This window comes from Chelon labrosus (assembly GCF_963514085.1).
Source record: "Chelon labrosus genome assembly, chromosome: 10".
Lineage (NCBI taxonomy): Eukaryota > Metazoa > Chordata > Actinopteri > Mugiliformes > Mugilidae > Chelon > Chelon labrosus.
The window spans coordinates 10,133,067-10,148,897 of NC_140360.1; the positions used below are offsets into that span (position 1 = coordinate 10,133,067).

The 15,831-nt window shown below is 43.0% G+C and overlaps 1 protein-coding gene across 7 annotated transcripts in view; it reads right to left on the bottom strand.

Annotated features, from left to right (window-relative positions):
- The window catches only part of casz1 (castor zinc finger 1), a 165,919-nt gene that overhangs the window by 64,526 nt on the left and 85,562 nt on the right, over positions 1 to 15,831 (bottom strand). For 4 of the 7 annotated variants that reach the window (XM_084553823.1, XM_084553822.1, XM_084553818.1 and 1 more), the window contains exon 1: positions 8,609 to 9,013. The exons of the other annotated variants lie outside the window; for them this stretch is intronic. In XM_084553823.1, coding sequence (XP_084409949.1) covers positions 8,609 to 8,657 — 49 coding nt within the window. In that variant the 5' untranslated portion in view covers positions 8,658 to 9,013. Of the gene's footprint in view, positions 1 to 8,608; positions 9,014 to 15,831 lie in introns of those variants that run through there. 7 annotated transcript variants of the gene reach the window in all.

The window sequence follows — 15,831 nt, forward strand, 5'->3', positions numbered from 1 at the left end:
TTCATAGAGCTCTTTTTAATGCAGTCTGTGCTAAATGAATACAGCATAATTTACAGGTTATACATGCATTAGGTGCTGCAGGAAGACAGGCTGTGTGAACAGCTGCAGATGTGGGTTGAGTTTGGACAAGCATCACAAACACCGAATGGCACAATAGAGGAAACATAGGTTTCTATGCACCGATGAAAAAGATCTAAGATAAAGTTGGAGACTGGATCAACTGGGATATGGAAGAAAATCTTTTTAGCTCAGCTCAATACTCACGCTTGTTTCTGAAGGAAGGTTTCAACCTGTCTCACCATCACCTGTTTATGTGGCAGGCTAACTGTAGCAGGTGATTACATAAATTACAGTTTGAAAAAATGTCATCCTTGATAACCTTTGTTCTGAGTTAATGATTGCAGCGAAAGAAAACTGCTTCTCTTCTCTCCTCTTTTATATTTACCCAAACTCCCACCTTTCTGTGGGGTATTATTTTATTGGCTTGTTTTGCAAGCATTATAACTTTGCATTCTTTTCCCAAGGTCAGTTTCTAGTGTGCCACGAGGAGTATTTACACACGGGGCTTTTCAGGTCAGTTCCATTGTATTTACATCAAATAATTTTTGATAAGGGATGTAAAAGACCTATAAACCCGAGATCATAAACAGGAGAGGTGTAGCTGAAATAAGGACAAAAGATCAACGGCTGAATTTTTTCTTATCTTAGACACGTTGATATTTTTGAGTCAACTCTCGTCGCTCCCTCCCTCCCTCCCTCCCTCCACCACAACCCCCGCCTCCCTGCCTCTGCTGAGTAGGAGCATGGACTTGTTAGATTTAGTCCAATGGCTTCCCAGTGCGGCCAGCAAGCAAGCTCTTGTTTCATAGAGAAGTACCTCCCCTGTTATCTCCCTAGCACTATAATCACTTAACAAAGACTTGGGCATTTGCACAAATTAAAACATCAATAATGCATAAGTGCTTTTCAGTTTTGAGCTATAGTGTCCCTGTATTGGGATGAAATACCCCCTCAACCGGTGGAAAAACTCTAGCTCGCCATCTTCCGTCCCACAGTTGACTTAAGAGAAGCCACGGGCCCCGCTTTGAGCAACAACCCCTCCCCGCCTTCGCTTGGCGTTGAGGCCGGAGCTGTGGTGAACATTTGGGATCTGCTTTGGTAACCGGGACAAAATGGCTGGGCCGAGTGGGACGCGGAAGTTGTTTTAAAGCGAGAGGCGGTAAGTGGCGGTGGTGCATCAATGCAAACAGGCAACACCCTTGAGTGGCGCAGCGTGGCATCCTTCCATAAACAACACCACCGCCGTGTCCCCGACATTTATGATTTGTGGTCAGAATGGCAACACAGGCTTGACTCTAATCCAAGTCTGCGTGTTCGCCCTATCCTTACATGGGCTAAATCTGCCCGACCTAGTCTCTTATTTTCCCAGATGAAAACACCAGACGCTTCATATGGCTGTCAGAGAGCTTTGCTTAAAACAAGTTATATGAGAACATCACTCTTGGACAAGGAAAGGAAGGGCGGGGACATCATGGGAAAGAAGCTCTAGTAACACTTTAAAACCAGGATGCTGTTCAGGCTACTGTTTAATTTGAGAAGAAAACCTCCTTCATATTTATTACTGCAGTTGTGGCTGCAGTTGCGCTGACTACGGAGGAGTTAAGTATCATTATTGGACAAGTAAATCCATGACCAGCACCATTCCAACACCGATAGAGGACGAGTCATTCTATACAGATGGCCTCAAGGACAATTAGCAGTAATGATTGGTTGCCACATAAATGAGGGAAATTCTATTTGCTGCTGCACTTGCTGATGATCACAGACCAAATCCCTCTGACAGTAACATGCACGGCTCCCTTGAATTTATAAATATACAGTATACTCGTCTATCTGGTATTTAAAGAGCACACAATAAGGAGGTCTTCGGAAAACATCACATTACTGTGAAAAATAAAGATACTGCGAGACAAATAGCGCGGCGATCTAAAATATTATCTCTTCAATCATATCCTTTTCCCCAGATATCTTCATCCTCCCCACACCCTCCTCCCCTCTCTGTCAGTTAGTCTGGCAAACAATCCCCTTGTTAGCAAACTGTTAAGACAGCCGCTTGGTACACAAATTGCGCTCGACCAAGCGAATTTGTTTTGCAAGGGTGACCTGTTTAATCATCTCATTTTCTTTGGCGGACATTTATTCATCTGGTTTCCACGGTTACAGAGAACATTAAGGGGCTACAGTAATAAGGCTGGAGAGTCAAACAGGTAATAAAAAAATTAACGCCATTTTCCAGCAGCCGAGGACAGTGGGTGAAATGAATCAAGGGAGAGGGGGAGAGAAGCAGCGGGGGGAGCGGGAGAGTGGGGGGGTGTGTGTGTGTTGGGAGGTGGAGAGAAGGGAGAGAGGTGGGGAGGGGGAGAGGGGGGGGTTCCAATATTGTCCAAACAATAAGCCTTAGCGGTTATTTTACTCTGTAGATCAGGTGGTGCTGTTATGGACATGACACTTTGGGCACAGAGCAGGAGAGATAAAGCTTTTAAAGTGGCCCTGTTCCCGTCTTTTTATTGTCATTTAGCGATTACATATCAGAACAATTAAAAGTTAGCCGGAGATATCTATTAACTTTGCTCCTTTTTTATTTCTCCTGCGCTTCAGAGGTGAGGTAATATACACTTATGGCAATGTGTCACAAACATGGCATCTAAGAAGGCCTGCTGAGAAGTCCTCCGAAGTTCAATCTTGTTGTCTACCGCTGTCATCTGAAAAACTGAGCAGAGGGAAAATATTCACGGGGCGTTTACAGAGTTTCAGTTCCATCGAACTATTAAAAACAGTGGCCCTCTGCACACAAATTTGAGAGAGTCCAAGTTCTTGCCAAATATAGAAAATTCAGGGACAATAGGGGAACAGGTGCTGAGGGCCCACGGAAAGTGACGAAGCCCAAGAGCTGGGTTGCTGCTGAATGCCAAATAAGGCAGCGAGACACGTCGCACCACGGCACCAAACTACCTACTGTAATGTGATTTTCTGCATCTGATGACAGTCACCAATTCTCCCACGCGGCGTCTTCCCCGCGCTACGACGTCGTTCAGGGCTATTTTTCCACTTTAATAATACCCGAACAAGAGAACACAAGCAACAATTTTGACGCATTACTCATTTCTCCACTCCTTTCAAAACTATTTCTAATTGACAACACGGCTGTGGCACTCCTAAAATATGCACAAAACTTCTCAACCTAACCCTTAATCATTTAAATCGTCTGGTTTAACCTGTATCTGGGCATTTTACAGCGCTGCCAACACCTGTCCCCCACCCTTGTGGAGGAACAAACCGAATTCTTTCTTTGTCTTTGCTGTCGTGTTACTTGTCTATATGTTGTTGCCGGGGTGGCTCCGATGCGACTGAGGTTGGAGAGGGAAGCACAACTGCTGGCAGACGACATCTCTCAGGAGAGGGAGGGAAAAAGAGATGTCAGCCGACCCAGCCTCACACACACACACACACACACACACACAAATGTAGGATACGCAGTCTAACATCAAACATACACCGCTCGCGTGTCAGAAGTAGCGCTCTCCCCTCCTCACTCCTTCCACGCTGAGGCAGGAGCTCGGAGAAACTCGTCATACACGCAGGGTGAAATCCCCAAAAGGGGACACAGAACGGACAGCAAAAAGGCTAAGCTGTGGCTATGGGACTGCCAACTGTTCTGCTAACAGCCTCTTAACAGGTGTGGGCTCTAGAAGCATGTAATCCTATCAAGTTACCAAGTAAAAAAACAAAAAATAAAAAAAGGAAAGAAAGAAATCCGGCAAACTGCATACTCCACTCTTCCCTTCTCTCCCCCTCTGTTCTCTATGTTTTCCCCCCCTCTCTTTTTCTGTTGTGACAGAAACGAACAGCTGGGCTTCAGATTTATCATGTACAGACAGTAATTATTAGCGGTGCTGCCTGCTACTGACCCAAGTGAATAGAATGTCGCATGAAAATAAATAAATAAAATAAAGAAGGGGAGCTGAAGTTGAGGGGTGCGCCGCGGGAAGACGCGCGGATGGCACAAAAGACGGAGCAGGGCAGTGTTTAAACGTCACTACGTTGCTGTTTGCAGTCAATTACGGCGGATGAAGGCGGAGGTATCGGCTCTGCAACTCAGAGAGAGCAGAGCAAATATTTTGTCGCCCACATTCCATGATTGTTTCTGGGTTATCCCCCCCACCACACACTTTCCCGTTCCATTATGAAGAAAAAAATAAAGACTTTTTTTACTGCAGGGCCTGGATTACTGTCAAAGAAAAAGGTGACGGAGAACTGAAACCGAAAGGTGTGCTCGACCCTAAAAAAAAAAAAAAAAATCGGTAAAGTGAGAAGACAGATTTGTTTCAGCACCTCCTCTTCTCTTTCATTTAAGTATTCGTCACACATCTGACTTATGACTAACTACACTTGACAATACTTATTGTTAAATGAAAAAGAGAATAAAATAATAAAAAAATAAAAACGGCACTGACACAAACTGACCCCACCTGCCGTGTTTATTCCACAGATAAGAGGGCCAGGAGATAAACTGTTTAATTTATTAGCCGTGTCAATCGCTGTCCTTGTCATTCGATAGTTAACCCCACGTCCCCTGCCTCCCTTTCCCAAAGCTCAAAGTTGTGGTCCGTCACATTCCATGCCCACTAACCTCGGTACGGGCTGGTTCACACCTTAAAGACCCCCTGCCACATTTAAAAGGATTAGTCACCACATTTTGCGCCGGCTTAATCTCTCTTTCAGCTGGCCTAATAAGTGCGCTTCGATAAGCGAAGCATGCAAATTCATTCATGGCCAGTGGAGACCACGCTTTCAGACAATCGCGCCAAAGTCTTCCACTCTGCTAATTACCCCTTCATTTTCCCCTTTTTCCCTCTTATAAGGCATATCAACAACTAGAGATTATTCTACTCCCTTACTTTGCATGAAATTATAATTTCATATGTAAAGATTAGGAAAATAGAGCCAGGAGAAAAAAGAAAAAAAAGTTGCTGGAAGCTTCTCCTCTGACTCTGCACGGGAGAATACATGACACGGCACATTCAGCTTCGCCGCTGGTAACAGAAATTAAAAATACGTGCAGAAAATTCTACATTTTTTTTATTAACCTTGGTTTTCTAAATCATGACATCATTTGCAATTGACTGCCTTCCCTTTTTAAGATATTTAACCTTTTCCACTTCCCTTGTTTTAAGTGCAACAGTTTAACAAACATGCATTATCTGTTATATTTTAGATAATAAAGCCAATGAAGACCCGAGGTGCAACCTGTTTATCATTCTGGAATATTTCTTCACCAAGTATTAATTAGGCCATTACTCCAGATTGGTGACGGGGAGCTTTGAGGTTTTAATTAGGTGTTGGCCGCTGCATGAGTGCACAGGAGTGAAGAAAGGGGGTGGTGATGCCACTTGCCTTGCTCCTGGCCCATATCAAGTAGCCCTGAACACTTTGGCTACTGCGGCAAGATGCATGGCAGCCCACGTGCATCTGGAGTTTATTTGATCATTTGATCTCTGATGTTTCCTCTTCCTGCCGGTAGGAAGAAGGAAGAAAAAAAAAAAAAATAGAAAATAAAAGAAAAAAAGGCCAGTTGGTGTGATTTGGGTATTAAAAGATGGGGGGTTAAGGTAATTACGGCGTTGGGTGGTTTGTGTCTGATGACTGGGCACATGCTCAATCAGGACTCAGCTGTCCCTCTCTTTCTCTTTAACTCGCCCCCCCTTTACACCCCCCCACCCCCAAACACACACACACACACTCACACACACACACCCCTGCCCTTGTCTGCTGTCTGTGTCCCCCCTTCTCTACCCCTGCCACTCTGCTAAAACCAGGCATAATACACACAGCCTCGCGCAACATCAATCAAACGCTGAGAGCGGACCATAAAACTACACAAACATATACGCTGCCATTGACTGCTGTGGTTGGCCCTTTTTGAAAAAGAGAAAATACATTTTAATTTCTAGAAAGAATTTAAATGGGATTTTTTTTTAAAAGGAAGAAATAATTATACAGTGATGTACATTTTTTTTCTAAATATAAACTAAAGTGTTATATAAATAAATCCAGCTCCTGTTCTGTTCTTTAAACACAGAATTCAGACTCTTTATATTTAAATGCACAGCTCCTTTTTTGACATAATTTGGACAGGAGTGTTAAATAAATAAATCCGGCGAATGTGAGCGTTTTTTTTTTTTTTTTTTTTCTCAGTTGACAAGGCGATACTAATCACCTCGTTGCTGAGAAGCACTCTTCCCTGACAAGGCTCCTTAGAATACAAGGATGCCCCAGGAGAAATCGGCATGAAAGAGGTTAAAGACAATGACTCGCGTTTTTCCCCTCCAAATGTCTCCCTGTTAAATTTATTTCAAAACTCTGTTAATCTGCTGTACACAACATTTCCATTAGCATAGCCCGGCCCCCTAATAAAAATTCCGGCTAGTTTAATTAAAAAATGTAAATTTACTGTCATCCAAGGAGCAGCAGAAATAGGAGTGCAACAGCATATTTTATTGCTTAAGACATCAAATTGATTCAGGTTATTGCTAAATTGTGATAAAAGGTTATTGAGGGCCCTCGGACCTGGGCTTGTTTTTCTCCCTCATTTCATCCTGGTTTTGTGGAAGGCCGTAAACGATGGAGAGGGCCACAAAGGGTTAATGAGACAACTCAGTGAGGGAGAAGGCAATCAACATTATGACTCATAAGAGGGGAGAAAAACATTTTCCTGGCTGACGAAAAGTTTGAAATTAGGGTGTGTCACGATAACAGTTGAACTTGTTTGTTGTTATTTTAAAACTATAATGCAGGACACCTTAAATAACCAGACATAATAACCCGAGCACTCACGTCTGTCTCTTGCACGTGTTTGTGAAACTCTGTGGTCACAGAGGTCTGCTGCACACTCCACCAGGGGTTCATTTAATAAGAAATGTCAGGTTAAGAGTCTTTTTTATTTTTCTGCCATGTAAGAGTGAAAGAGCAGAAAAGGCTATAAATGTGCTGATAGAGAGCAATAGATAACAAACAGAAGTGGTTTAAAAATAAAATACGGCAAGAGAAAGTACATAACTGACAAATTAACATATTAAAATGACAGCCTGGAGCCAAGTCTACTTGAAGTATGAATTACAGATTTGTTCCAAACGGTTTCAGGATTTATCTTGCCTATATGAGTCTATATTTATAAAGAATCCTTTCTCTAATTTTAAAACCTCTAAAATTATATTAGAAATACGCTCCTCGAAAATACCGCAACCTTTGCTAAACATTTTCACCCTGTATCAGTTTAAAATAAGGCGTTTCAAAAATAGGCCAGATACGACTGATCAAAGTGAAACAGAATCCACAATGCCTCGAAAAACTTCTTGTTCACTTACTGACTAGTGACATTTATATATCGTAATATACATATATATATAAATATATATATACATGAAATGTACAGGCAGTATTAATACACACACACACACACACTTATGATAAAAGGGAGACGACACTCGGGGCATGCAGCACAGTCACGCACATACAGTACACACTGAGAACTAAATGTGTCCGTGAAATGTGACGTGTTTAAAAGCACAAAGGTAAAAAAAATAAAAAGAAGAAACCTTCTTTCAAGTAAAGTGGTGTGAGGAGGGACGACGCTTAGAACTACGAGGCGTAATCCGGTTACAACAGGATGAATTAGTCTTTGTAAAAGTACACGCACAGAGTGGCTGGCAGCTACAGGTTTAAATTTAAAACAAAAGGTGCGTTTGTAGAAAAAAAAAACGGCGAAAAAAAAAATATTAATAGACATTTTAAACGCCGTTCGGTTTTGCTTGTAATTTGTCTGAATGCTTTTGATTTCTCGGTGCGTTCATGCATTAATGTAACAAACACCTGTGTACTGTATACACACTAATTAGAAGTACCTGGAAAGGTGTTAGCTCTGCTCCTGTTCCCTTTACATGTGTGACAGCATAAGCAACACAACAGTTTGTTTGCTTTGTCCCCTTGGCAACAAACCCTTGGGCCATTCAGGTTACCCTAATGGCATTACCAGTGCCTCTGTGGGTCCAAGCAGTACCTGTGTTTCTAGAGCCAAACACGGGTTTATTCAAAAACATTTAATCAAATGAAAGGACTACAGAAGCGTAGGAAAAGGTGGATGAAGTAAAAACAAAACAACAACAACAAAAAAAAGGAAGACTGACAGAGGAGAGGAGTTATGCTGCTCTCATGCAATGGAACAGAAATGTACCCTGACAAGAGAAAATGAAACTTGCTTTGTGAACTTTCTCCACATGTGTGCCGCATATAACACGGCTTCATGAGCCGTGCGGCGGAGGAACGGGCAATCATATTTGATATTGCAGTCACCTTTGGGCACTGTCAAAGAGCTATAAATAAGGGTGTCGCAACGCTCGGGTATACGTACGCGCCTGGCACATAGTTTAATCATGAACAACTTCCCCTCTGTCTGAATATTTGGTCAGAGATAAAGGCACACCTTACAACTGTCAGCTAATAAAACATATCTGACAAAGACAGAAAAAAAAAGAAGAAGAAGAGTACTCACCATATTCAGGGAAGTCGAAGTTAAATCCTCTCAGACATGTAACTTTCATAATATTACTCAACTCTGTTAGAAAGTCATTCGAATGTTGGTCGGTGGAGGGGGGGAAATAAAGCGGAAAAGTAACTAGATAAAAAAAAAAAGGCTTCCTTCAATCAAGCACTAAACTCCTTGACATGTAATCTGTCAATAGTTTGTTGCTGAGATAATGCCGGCTGCCACGAGCGGATTTGATTGGCAGCTTAGGGTCTGGCCCCTCCTTCCTGTGGTTTGACGGGGGGGTAGGTGAAAGAATACGGAGCCTCCCCCTTCCCCGCTTGCTCTCTCTCCCTCTCTCTCTCTCTCTCTCTCTCTGTGTGCGTCGCTCTCTCTGCCTCTCATGCGCTGCCTCCCTCTCTCTCTGCTCTGCTCCCGTACACACACACTCACACACACACAGACCAAGCTGTTGGTGATGTTGTCTGAATAGGCTGATAGGAAATTATGGCAGAGGAACCGGAGCAGTTTTTTTTCTCCCTCCCTCAGTGGGCTGGCCTTTCCATCTTTGTGGTCTTCTAGCCTTTCAACTCTCTTGGGGTGGAGCCTCCACTGCCTCTATTCAAATGAGGGGAGCACAACACTTTACAAAAAATAAAATAAATAAAAACCAGGAGGAAAAGATTACACGTTTATTAAAATATATTATACTTTTATTGTTTAAGTATTTGAGGCTTTCATACTAATTATTTAAATCAAACACCGTGTGCTTTCAAACCCCTCGTATTTATCTAAACTGCAGTAAGTGAAGGGAAAATTTTGTAAGCACTTATTAAATCATCATTGAATGTTTAATGTGTACACATTAAAAGGGCACAATCATATCGAGGGAATTTCTGCGTATGATGCTCGCTCCCTCACGCCTCGGGGAGAGGCAGTGGGAGTTTTCAAAATATTTGATGGAAATAATACTCCAGCACTTTAGCTCAGGGCAAATAACTCTTTCACTTCTCTCGCTAAAAAACGGAGATCCTCTCTATTTCGGTGCCGGCGCGGCGCACTTTCTTTGCTTCTCTCCCTCAGAGCGCTCTCGTTCTCCTTCCCTCCCTCTGATAAGCTATCAGTTTTCATTGTAATTTCAGGTGAAATGATAAACGACGGCCGTTACCAGGTGACAATGAATACTTTATAAGACAAACCCCTTATTTGCCTGGCAGTTTCTTCCGCAGTGGCATGCAAAGCACCACTGGGCCATTTGTACATAATGCCCACATACTGTAAACATGGCTCCGCGTCAAGAATGTGGAATTCACTGAGTGACACAAAATAACGAGAAAGTTCAGACTTTTCAAAGGTAACTGGATCCTCCGGTTCTCCGCAGCAGTTGTCTCGCTCGCGTTTACTGGTTATAAAAAAGAGGAAATGAACAACTTTATGGCTGTGAACCATAACACAGTAATACATAGTTCTGGCTTCAGTTCCTGCGTGCTGTCAAAAGGAGTCCAAAGTATGTACATAAAACTGGTTTTGGTTGATTCTGAAATCATGATGACTCATCCGGGTTAATAATAGAGGAAAAAAACTCGTCTCCTCCTTCCTAAGCCACATAAAGGAAAATGTCCTTAAAAGAGTTTTTATCAAAAGGTTCCACCCTTGATCTAACACTGTGTTGTAAATACTGTCATGTTGTAAATAGCCGTGATAAAGAGAATATAAAAAAAAAAATCCAATTGTTTTTGTTGAACGCGACCTGACGTGGCAGCCAGACTTTCATTCTGTTGCAAAGGTGTTGGATAAAATCTTTTGTCAAATGTCAGTTCCTGCTCTTCATCAATCACGTTTTGTGCAAACAAACATATTTTGTTTGGTGGATTAAGTGAGAGGCCTCGGGTCCACGTGGATCATTACTTTTGGCTGAATAGTCCCTGCGGCGCCACGTTTGGAAATCTTTGATATTTACTTTAATATTGTGTGAAAGCCGTCGCCGATGCAGGTGAAACAGGACTCGGATCTCTGATTTTCAAAGCTACACCATAATAAAGGACATGAATTTTGTGTTTAGAAATTGACATTTCCAGCAGCTGCGGTTGAAAATAGGATATGAAAACATCTGTCTGGTTGTAATGCTCCGAGGCTTTTGTTTCGGATAGGTGCTGTGTAACAAGAAAAACTTCCACAGTATCTCTACACTTCATATTGTCTGACGGTTTGGCGTGCAGGGTGAATTCTATTCATGTAACAATGTCCACGGGAGGGAGGGTTCGCCGTCCATGCACTGCAGCCCTCTGGCCCTCGAGCTGCCATCTTTGGGGGCGAAACCATTACTTTTCAAAAGGAGCTGTGGGGCTTTTCGTTTGATGTGGTCCGAGGGTATTGTATGGTGCATGCGGGAGAATGTTGAGGGCAAGGTGGAGTGTGTATGCGTGTGAGTGTGCGTGCGCGCCGCCGTGCGTGTGACATGGTAGGGGTACATCAGTCAAAGGGCCGCCGGGCCAGACGTTTGGCTGCCCCTGACAGTGCACTCCAGGAGGGGCTGGTCTGGTGCAGGGCCCACTCCCGAGTCCTCCATTCCCCAGGACAAAAGCTACGGCCCAGTTGAAAGATGTGAATTCAGTGGCTTTTGTGCCCAAAGCCCAGAGACATGCCGAGTGAGAAATCTGACCTTTGCCGAAAGTCAGATTGTGTTTTTGAACCCCTCTTGCTGTCTCTGGCAGTTCGGGGCAAAAAGTGAGTGAGCGAATAGGAGTGGGCGTGAGTCGGAGTTCTGTTCTTACTGGTGGAGTGCGCAGGTGGGGAGGGGGGCTCGCACAAGGCGGCAGGAAGCGCCTCCACCGCATCCAACTTAGAACGCAACAAACAGTTTGTGTTTTTCGGCGTGCAGCGGATTAAGTTTATTCTCCATATTCACTGTCATGTTGTGTAAAATTGGCAGGAAATTGAACGTGTAAAAGCTTAATTCTGAGGCAGGGGCTTTTAAAGTGGGATCCAACAAGAGTTCACCTTAGTGTTATTCGAGGTTGTCTGTGATGTGGAATATTATTCCCTCTCACGTCTGTTTATATTGCATTATATATTTATTTTTAAGCAGAGAAGGAGCTGAATATTAAACTTACACACAAATACAGCAGGAACAGTGATGATGGCAGCACGCCACGTTTTGATGATCACCATTTGCATTACTCAAGACAATGATTCTTTAGAATCTCATTTGATTTTGGTAATTGCAGCGTCGCCGTCTATGCATCTACATATACACACACTGTGGAAAATCTCATGGCGAAATCTCATTACGGGTGCACACTTGAAAGCAATTAACATGGAGTTCGCATGAAGTATAAGGTATATTTGTATGTCAACATGCAGCAATGTCTTTCTTTTTTTTTCTTTTTTTTTTGTGCGCTATACGCCGCTGATATTACGTGAATTATGATGTAGCGCGCTGCTTGGCGGCGGTGTGCTGAGAGCAGAGATTTTGCAGATAGACCAGGCCTATGTTTTTCAGTCATACATTTTTCTTGACACTGCTTTCATCCCCCGGCCGTAATCATCATATCTCCCCCATTGCTCTCCCGGATGCAGACATCCATAATGCAATCTTCCTAATTTTGATCCCTCGCAATCTGGTTTTAAAAGGGAGGAGAAAAAAGGGACATATTTCTGAAGGCTCGCTCGGTAATCATTTTAGACAGATAGCCTTTCCCATCGCAGATGAGCAAATATTTGTAAACCAGCTATCTAATGGAAAATTATAGTGAAATTAGAGTGAAATTCATGACAGTGAAATCCGATTATCTGTAATTCTATTATGCCATCTTAGCCCACACAGCATATTTTTGTGGAGTTTTTTCCATAAATACCTATGCCAGGGGTCCTGCTAATCAAATAAAATTGAAATTCATCTTCCCATTAAATTCAATTAGCTGCAATTTCTAAAGCCTAACAAAGATTTTAATTACTAAATTATAAAATTCTCCCTAGCCAAATTGGGGAGAGAAAAAGTGCATCCCCTGCATCTGAAAAACAAACCCATGAAAGGAAATTGTTGATCAAAAAAGATATCCAGGGGAAAATAACATTAGGGAGAGCACTGGGGCCCTTATTCAGCGAGTCTGGGTGGGGAGTGACGTGTGCCAAGCGCTAGGCTCCTGGGCTGGAGGAAATGAACTTAGCAGAGGTTCTCTTTGTCTCTAAATGTCTGCCCTCAGAGTTATTATGCTGTAATTGACTAATTGACACCTTAATTTCATTTATGGGGCTCCTGTGTTCATAAAGCAACCTCTGGGTGGGGCAGTGGTCTTGAGCGGAAGCGAGGAAGTCGACATCCAGGACACCAGGTAGGGCCTTAGGCCTTCAGTTCTGTCCTCGGCAGATGACGATTATGTATTTGATAATGAAATGGTCAGGAAGAACACACTGACTTAGCAGAGGCTTAAGGAGCATCTTGCTCGTATGTTTAAATCCCTCTGATGCATGCTGATGGGTAATAATCATGCACGTCCAGCCTTACAATCTGTCGCTGCGGACACAAATGACCTCCTTCAGGGTCAGAGGAGTTTATTTTTAGGAAGTAAGGTTCTTAAACTCTCCGCTGATGATTCAACCAGTGTTTTGGCTTCTTTAAACGTCACAGGTGACGAAGGCTGCGTACTGTATTGTTATATTTTGGCGCAACCGAGTTTTCGTAGAGAGCACACTGCTAATAGGACAGCTCGGGGGTCTCAGGTCAGCAACCAGGTCCATTTCCCAGCCACCCCCTGCTCCTCACCAGTGGGCCACTAAAATAACAGCTCAGCACCCTGCGCAGACTACAAAGCTCCATCTGAAAAGGCACCTGCTGCTGTTATTCACTTCAGCCCCTTTGGCAGCTCACTCTGTCTGTTTAAAGGACACGTAGAAGAGAAAGACTGACTGGGAAATGATGAATTATTTAAGTATGATGTCTAATTGTTTCAAGGCAGACATCTTGTTTCTTGAAGGTAAAGCTTGGGGGTGGGTGCACATGTGCGGGGGAGTAGGGGGACTCTCAGCGACGAGGTCTGTCTGCTGTGTAATGCAGGCCGTCTCGTACTTGAAGTGGCTGCGTGAATATGACCAAACTGAAACTTTAATCTGCTTTTTCCACACCCAAGCTGGCTGGGTATTAAAGATAATCTTTTTTGTGTGTCATATGGTGGGAGATATAGATGGAGCTAATTTTTTTAGAGACAAATCTGATATTTGTCAACTGGTTGAAAAAAACCTGGGGATTTTCTCCTAATCCTCCCTTGGATGTGTAGGCGCGTTAACAGCAAAATGCAGATGGTGTTCTGTGCACGGAGAGTACCCAGCCCTCGGCGCAGTGCATACGGAAAGGCGCAGCTAGCCTCGCTAGGGCTCAACACAACCTGCAGATAGCAAACCCCCCCACACACCCCCACACCCCATTCAATTAACAAGCCACTTGTGAAAGCAAAGGCATGTTAGTTTACTCCAAAGCGCAAACTTTGCAAAATACATTTCTTGGTTGTTTCTCTTTACTTTTTGTTTCCTTGCTGACATAACATCCTTACTTCTAGGCTGCGTTCATCAAATATTCAGTTGCAACTCAATTCCAATAAGGAAAAGAAAACAAATTATAAATAAAATGGAGGCATAAATCTTTCAGGATCCTAATTCTAACTTTCCCTCCGAGTGTTTCTGTCTTTATTTTTTCACATTAAGCAGTTTTGCTTTCCGTTCCCACTGCTAGGCGTGGCTGATTTTACGCTGGTGGAAAGAGCCCTTTATTCTTCTGCTCGCTTGTTTTGGAACACTGTGCATTTTGTGGTGTCACTTCTTTTATGCACAATTATCACTTGTGTAACTTCTGGTTTTGTTTTTATGAGAGATAGAACAATAAAACCTATGTGATGTTCCTTTTTGGGTTGCAGCGGGGCTGTTGTAAGTCTGCACTCACCCTGTCAAGCACAGCTACAGCGTTACTACAACCATTCGCCACAGTGATGCAAAGCTGTCCTGCCTGCCTTATCTTATCCCAGTATTTCGGGAAGATATTTGCTCTGGTCATTTTAGCACCAGAACGCAACATGGCAGAGCGCTCCGGATGCATTCCTTAACTTCTTTGTGGCTCTGCATTACATTTGACATTGTATTGATAGTCATTCTGTGGCCTTTTAACAGGCATCGGGTCAAACATATCTTGTACCGCGCTCCAAACAGAGCAAACAAGTCCGAAAACTCACCAGAGGGGAGCATATGGCGCATGCACCGAAATACAGTACGCCTCGTTATTGTGTAGATGGGCTTAAGGGTGTGTACTTCTAAACCAATTACTGAATATATGGCTATGAGTACTAAGGTTGACAGTATGGGACAGAGCAGATTAATGTCAAGAGGACAGGAAAGACGCTGACAGCATAAAAGCTAAAATAGGTGCAGGGGGACAAACCGTCTGATCTGCAAACTGTACACAAACTGAACTTATTTCTCCGCACTTACTGTTTAATGTAAAGAAGAAGATCAGTTTCTGCTGCTGAAGATACTTAACATAATGCAACCTCAGTTATTTGTATATGCTGTTTGTCCATTTATCACATGAATCCATTTTAATTTGGACAGCAGCATTTATGAATAGAAAAACAACACCTCACCTCACGTAATTGTGAGAATTTCATAAAGCTGCTGTGTGTCCTTTCATACATTTAAGTCTAATGGGAGAAAAAAAAGCTTCGGAATTGAAATGCAACAGGCGAGGATGCTATATTAGCCTGCAACGTGTGTGTGTGTGTTTGTTCTGCACAAGATGAAGTTGACTTCTATTGATTAGTCCTGCTATAGAAAGAAAGTTGACATTATATGCACTATGAAATTCAGCATTTTTTTAACCTTCAGCAACGCTTGTCATTCGCTTGTAAAATAAATATATAAATATACACCAGGAGGAAGAGAAGAGGTGGAGGGGGGGAGAGAGAAGAGAGAGAAAAAAAAATCGCTAAAGCTCTTTTGCTGTAATTGGCTGAATAGCAAGGGCAGCAGAAAATTTACAGGCAGACAACAGTGTGAAGGGGACTCGGTCACAATGCAAAACTAAGCTCTCAGCACCAGCGAGGGAGTAAGCAAGCCAGAGCCGGCGAGTAAGTGTCTAGGTTCCTGTCTGGCATATCTTAACTACCACGAGGCACTTGTCTCTCCCAAGCTTTGGCGGTAAGCTGCAGATCACAGTCCATTTTCTGGACAAGTTAAGTAAATAACCCAAGCAAGCATGCAGAAGA